Below are 6924 nucleotides of genomic sequence, written 5' to 3'. Positions count from 1 at the left end.
GGGGCAGAGAGAGCTCCCCCGTCCACTCACAGCCCCACACCCATGGGCCTCTGGCCTGGGGGGACTCATTGTAATGGGGAGATGGGAGGTCAGTCTCCAAGGCCCATCCAGACCTCACTCTCTCTGCCAGTGAGGGGTCAGGTAGTGCCCATGGGGATGGGGGCATCTTCTCCCCTATGGCCTGAGTGGCGGCCAGCACATCCCTCAGCTCACACAGCTTCCCTCAGCCCCCATTGGCCTGGCACGGTGATCCACGACCAGTGGGAGCTGCAATCAGCCAAACCTGGGAATGCTGCAGAAAAACAAACCGTTACGGCCCGCCAGTGAATTTCACTGATAAGCCGCATGCCAAAAGTTGCTGATCACTGCACTAGGGTAATGGTGGTGATGTAAATACCTTAAATATGAAATATGTAGCCCTTAGCCCAAACTGAGCTAATTAACAACTTAGACTGGGGGTTTTAGAATGGAAATAGGTGCTTGAGTCCTTTTGAAATTAATTGAGGACTGGATGCCTAGCAACCCTTTGTTTCCTTTGAGAATCCCCACCTACTCTTAACATGAACCTCTGAAACCCAACACTCAATTTCAAACCGAACCCTGAAACATCACTCTAATGTTAACCCTAATTCTAAATCTTATCCTACACATACCCTTGATCTTAGCTTTAAGGGCTGTGTTGTTGTTCTTATTAAGACACAGAGAGCTTGTATCTAACAATTAAACTCTCTGATATTCAAACACAGTAGAACACAATACCCAGAGTTGGCTGTTTGTAGCAATCTACATTCCCCGGTCTACCTGCATCGCTGACCTCCATCTTGCAAGAGGAAAGTTGATCTTTGGTCTCTGTTGCCACAACCCACTTTCTTACACAACTACAGAAGGAGTTAGATGTTGCAGTACTCAGTGTCACAACACCTCACATTCAGGCACCTAGAATATCATTGGGATTCACACAACCTGAGTCAGGCCCCCTATACAATGGAAGGGGAGAGGGAGACAGCTAAGAATGGGATCCACAAAAGCCAGAATGCTAGGCTAAACTAGCCAATAGGAGGTGCTGTGACCCAGGGACCCATTGGTGCCAAGTGGCAGAGGGCAAAAGGTGGGTCAGGTTTCTATGTAACAGTTCACCAAAGGGTGGCATGTAAGGTCTCTACCAAGAGCTAGTAGCTTACTGGTCATCATAATTGCAAAGTGTATGCACAGATGATATTTAAGGAGTTGTGTATCTATACTGAAAACTATGCTCTTAAGGTATGTACATTAGGACAGGTCAACAGAAGGCGATAAACAGGTTCTGTTCTGGTGGGGGTAGTAAACGCTTCTTTCTCTGGCTAGTCATTGTGTATTGTGTATCTCATAATGTAAGTCCATTTGCTTTACTGAGCCTAATGCTAATGCAGAAGTTGTGAATTCATATAAGAGAAGAGCTGCAGGAAAAAAAAAACCAGCAAAGCGGGTGTCCTGCTTACAAATAAAGACAATGGATTTGGGAGGTATAACTGGGGGTATTGAGGTAAACCCAGGATCATTCACTGAGGAGACAAGCTGAGAGCGTGGCTTGTCTAATGAAAAAGGGATTGCAGCCTGCCTGGATGAGAAACACAGGTGAGCAAAACTATAAGATATGACAGTAACTAATTAAGTAAGTCTAGGTGCTAGAATGTGCACTATACGTTTATTTTACATGTAACCATTTGTTTTCAGTATATCCACTTACTAGCATTTGAATCTCTCCTCTGTGTTAAATGAACTTGTGCGTGTTTTCACTATAAACATCGCTAAGCGCTGTGTGTTGAGCGGAGCAGTGATCCGAGGGGAAACTGGTAAGCTGGGGTGTCCTGCTTCTTTGGGAGCAGTAGATCTGTGAAACCGCTGAGTCTCCAGTGGACCAGGGGCTGGACACTCCAAGGAGATATTCCGAGGGCTCAGGTTTTGGATAGTGCTAATTACTAACCTGTCGAGGGACAGCGGAGCCTGCATAGGCTGAGAGGGGAGTGCTTGTGTTGCCCACGGCTGGTGGGACTGGGGAGCTGACCCCTGACAGACACAGACAAGGCTTCCTCATTCTAAGGACAGGTAGTAGAGAGGTGCTTCACAACCCTGGGAAGCATCACAGATACCAAGGACGAGGAGGTGTCTTAAGTCCCCTCCCTTAGCCCAGTGGTTAAGGTACTCATCTGTGATGTGAAAAACTACTAGGTTATGTCCCTCCTCTACTTGAGGGGGAGAAGGGATTTAAACAGGGGTCTCCAAACACTCAGGAGAGTGTGTGAAACACTGGTTGATAGGGTAGTCTGATGTAGCTCTCCTGGTGAAGTTGTTCCACTTTGGATAAATAATTAAGCTGCCATTACAGTGGGGGACTGGATCCTGGGTCTCCCACACACTGGGAGAGTCTACCAACCACCAGCCTATAGTCATTCTCATGTGTGCATATGCCCTCTGGCCCAGTGACTCTTTATTCATCCAAAGTGGAACAACTGCACCAGGAGAGACTAAAGGACTCCCACATCAGAATATCCCTTAGCCCAGTGTTTAAAGCATTAAAGCAAAATGATTAGGGGGCTGGAACACATGACTTATGAGGAGAGGCTGAGGGAACTGGGATTGTTTAGCCTGCAGAAGAGAAGAATGAGGGGTGATTTGATAGCTGCTTTCAACTACCTGAAAGGAGGTTCCAAAGAGGATGGATCTAGACTGTTCTCAGTGGTAGAAGATGACAGAACAAGGAGTAATGGTCTCAAGTTGCAGAGGGGGAGGTTTAGGCTGGATATTAGGAAAAACTTTTTCACTAGTAGGGTGGTGAAGAACTGGAATGGGTTAGCTAGGGAGGTGATGGAATCTCCTTCCTTAGAGGTTTTTAAGGTCAGGCTTGACAAAGCCCTGGCTGGGATGATTTGGGTTTGGTCCTGCTTTGAGCAGGGGGTTTGGGCCTGCCTTGAGCAGGGGGTTGGACTAGATGACCTCCTGAGGTCCCTTCCAACCCTGAGATTCTATGATTCACCAGAGAGGTAGAAGACTTCTGTTCAAATCCCTTTTTTTTTCCTCATCAGGCAAAGGGGAGACCTAAACCAGGGGTGTCCCACACTCCAGCCAAGTACCCTACAGGGAAGGCTACTTCCTGCTGTTTTATGTGGCATTAGGTATGCTCTGAGCACACCTACCAAATCAGACTCTGCATGCAAGTTAGGTGCAGGAACACCGATCTTCTCCCCATTTACGTGTTGCTCTGGGGCTGAGGAATCCGGGCGCAGAGAATGAGACAACAGGACATGTCCTCAGTGGCAAAAACAAAGGTGTCTAAGGAACTTCTACTGCACAAACTTAGGTTCTGAGTAAGTTTAAGCACCTAAAAGAGTTTGGCAGCAGCTGAGTGCTAGTTCTGTGAATCCCAGTGGGGTCTGATTCTGGGACTTGGGTACCTGAAGTGACAGTCTGGCACCTAACGCTTTTTGTGAATCTAGCCCTTGGTTCTTATCTATATCTTTAGCTGCCTAAATACTTTTAAAAATTGGTTTTAAATGGAGTTCATACACAGGAACTTGGAAACTTCAGTAATAAAAATACAGGAGTTTTCCACCTAAGCTTTGTTCTGTGTAAATAGCCAGCCATTTGGAGTAAATAATACAGCTACTGGTTGGATTTTTTTCCTTTTATAATGCTGGTTCAATGAAATTGCAACATTTTGCAGAAATGTATTGATTTCATCAAAAAATTATATACGAAATTATCTAAATGTTTTGTGTCAATAATATAACATAATATAATAATTAATATATTATAGACATGTTTTAATATTACATTATATTATATTATAAAAGTTGAAGTGATAAAGTCAAAATAAAACATTTCAACAAGATCAAAATTAAGTATTTCAGAAGATTTCATCTAACAAAAACAAAATCAAATTTCAAAATATTGGAATTTCCCATTGGATGGGAATTCTGTTTTTAGATAAGCTCTTGTAGATGAGACTATACATATTCAAAAGCCCTAAGACATATTACATTTTACCTTTTGCTTAGAATTTGTTGAAAAAATGGAAAAAAAAACCCACATTTGTGAAACAATTCAAAATTTCAAAGTATTTTTCATTCCAAAAGTAATTATTTTTATTTAGTTTTTTGTTTTGTTTTCTTTGCTTTGTATTTTTTTTGGCAAAACATTTTTAAACAAATATGAAAAATCCAAATATTGATATTTTGGAATTTCCCCCCCTTTCCCTTCTTTTTTCTTTATCCTTTTCCCCCAGCTCCATTTTCCCTTCTAAATGCAATACAGTGAATGGTATACAGGGATTTGGTTATTTTCATTTCTCTTTTTTTTTTCTTTGTGCCACTATATATTTTTTCAAAAGCTGAGGAGTCACAGAGTGAAGAAAGAAAGAAAGAAAGAAAGGCTGAACAGAAAAATTCTAAATACCAGAATTTCAAAAAACTCAGTTTCAACAAAAAGAAAAAAAAGAAAAAAAACCTTTTCTGGTTTTGAGAAAAGATTGTTTTTTCTTAAAAAACTATGCAAATGAAATAATGTTAACAGCTCTAATGATATCTTACTATATACCAAATCAAAGACATCTACACGCTTTACATACCAGTGAGTGCCTTTTCCAAGGCTTTCTTCACCTCTTTGTTTCTTAGAGTGTAAATGAAAGGGTTTAACAGTGGTGTTACAATTGTGTTTAAGGTGTTGACTATTTTGTTTAGATCCAGGGTGTTCTGTACAGAAGGCTTGACGTACAGGAAAATGGTGGAGCCATACCAGATAATCACAACAGCCAGATGAGCAGAGCAAGTGGAAAAGGCCTTTTGCCATCCTTGTGCTGACGGAATTCTCACTATTGTGGAAATGATATAAATGTAGGAGATCAGAGTTACTATACAGGTGCCCAGGAGGACAATGAAGGAGGTGATGAAAGCCACCAGCTGAAGGAGATGTGTGTCTGAGCAAGAGAGAACTATCCAAGCATCTAGGTCACAATAGAAATGATTGATGACATTAGGTCCACAAAAGGACAACGTGGTTATGAGATACGCCGGCACACAAATAGCTAGGAAACCACATACCCAACAGCAGAGGGCTAGCCAAGCGGACAAGGTGCTGTTCATGATGGAACTATAGTGCAGTGGGTAGCAAATGGCCAGATAGCGGTCATAGGCCATGACGGATAAGAGGAAACATTCCGTGCAGCCAAAGGATAGAATGAAGTACATCTGTGTGATGCAGCCAGTAAAGGAAATGGTTCTGCTTGTCCCCAGGAAGACTGCAAGTGTCTTGGGAATGCAGGCTGTGGTGTACCATATCTCCAGGAAAGAGAGATTGCAGAGGAAGAAATACATGGGAGTTTGCAGGTGGCAGCATGTTCTCACTAGGATTATGATGGCCATGTTTCCCATGATTGTCAGGATGTACATCATGGAAAACAGCACAAAGAGGAAGGTCTGCAAATATTGACTATCAGGGAAGCCCAAGAGGATGAACTCATGCGCTCTGGTTTGGTTTGCCATCTGTGTTCAAGACACATATTCCATCTGTTACAAAGCAAGAGATTGTTATAGAGGCAGTTAAATATATTAGATCAGGGGTTGGCAACCTTTCAGAAGTGGTGTGCTGAGTCTTCATTTATTCACTCTGATTTAAGGTTTCGTGTGCCAGTAATACATTTTAACGTGTTTAGAAGGTCTCTTTCTATAAGTCTATAATATATAACTAAACAATTGTTGTATGTAAAGTAAATAAAAGTTTTAAAATGTTTAAGAAGCTTCATTTAAAATTAAATTAAAATGCAGAGCCCCCTGGACCGGTGGCCAGGACCTGGGCAATGCAAGTGCCACTGAAAACCAGCTCGCATGCCACCTTCGGCACCTGTGCCATAGGTTGCCTACCCCTGTATTAGATATTGCTGACCCTTGAAGGTTTGAGTTCACCATCGCAGTCTGTCAGGATACCTAATACCGATCACTGCTTCTTGTGTGATGACCAGACTAGGCTATGCTAACTGTGAGGAGAGGCAGGTTTCTTCACCTAACGGGCCCACACTTGTTCCTTAGGCACCTTTGAACTGTATTCTGTCAATAGATGTTCAAACAGTCATTCTCTCTATTCCTATACCTTAGGTCTTTGTGGGCGAGCTTCTGATTTACTGTTTTCAGGATCTGTTTTCATCTAACAACTTTTTGATCAATTCCCTTTTTCACCAATTATATCTTCTTTCAGTTTTTGTCCCTTGATACTCTCTTTCTGGTGCATCTGTAGATATTATTTCCCTCTACTTCCCTTCTCTAGTAGTGTCAGCTCACATACCCGGGTCTACTTTTTTCGGCTTCTCCTGACCTGAAACCTTTCCTATTTTCCTTCTTTCCTCCTTTCCACTTCCCAGTCCCCGACTTTTATTCATCTGTTGTTCTCGTATTTTATCACCTCACCTCCTACCCCAAGTTCCACTTCATCCGCTAGCTCAGAATCTAGATTCTTCTCCTCTCACAGCTTGTTTCCATCTGCCCCTTCAGGCGGATTCTGAGCCCCTTCCCAGTTCAAGCTGCCCTCCCACTGGCCATCTCTCTCCCCAGGACAGCATTCTCTGCAGCTGCTTGTGTCAGGGTGAGGGTTACTACACTTACCTAAGATAAAGCTGTGTGACCTTATTTATTTGCCTGAGTGAATTACTGCTGCAGTGAGTTTCACGTGTTAAAGATACATTTTAGTCCCTTCTCACTCACCTTGGTGTAAATCAAGAGTAATTCTACTAAAGTAAATGGGGCTCATTCTCCACTCACTCACACCAGTGCAAATTAGGAGTATGGCCGCTGAAGAAAAGGGAGAAGATTCTCTGCTTACACACCACAGTATAAATCCAGAGTAACTCCATGGGCATCAATGGGGCAATTTCTCCTGTCACTTAGCCTGATATAAATC

At 42.7% G+C, this 6924-nt stretch overlaps 1 protein-coding gene across 1 annotated transcript; it reads right to left on the bottom strand.

Annotated features, from left to right (window-relative positions):
* Nucleotides 1-4595: 4595 nt before the first annotated feature.
* On the bottom strand, nt 4596-5516 carry LOC123346942 (olfactory receptor 6F1-like). The gene has a single exon (XM_044984379.1). The coding sequence runs from the start codon at nt 5514-5516 to the stop codon at nt 4596-4598; it is 921 nt and encodes a 306-aa protein (XP_044840314.1).
* Nucleotides 5517-6924: the final 1408 nt, after the last annotated feature.

Source organism: Mauremys mutica, chromosome 12 (assembly GCF_020497125.1).
Source record: "Mauremys mutica isolate MM-2020 ecotype Southern chromosome 12, ASM2049712v1, whole genome shotgun sequence".
NCBI lineage: Eukaryota > Metazoa > Chordata > Testudines > Geoemydidae > Mauremys > Mauremys mutica.
The sequence above is the reverse complement of the archived record's forward strand: the minus strand, read 5'-3'. Positions and strand labels throughout refer to the sequence as shown.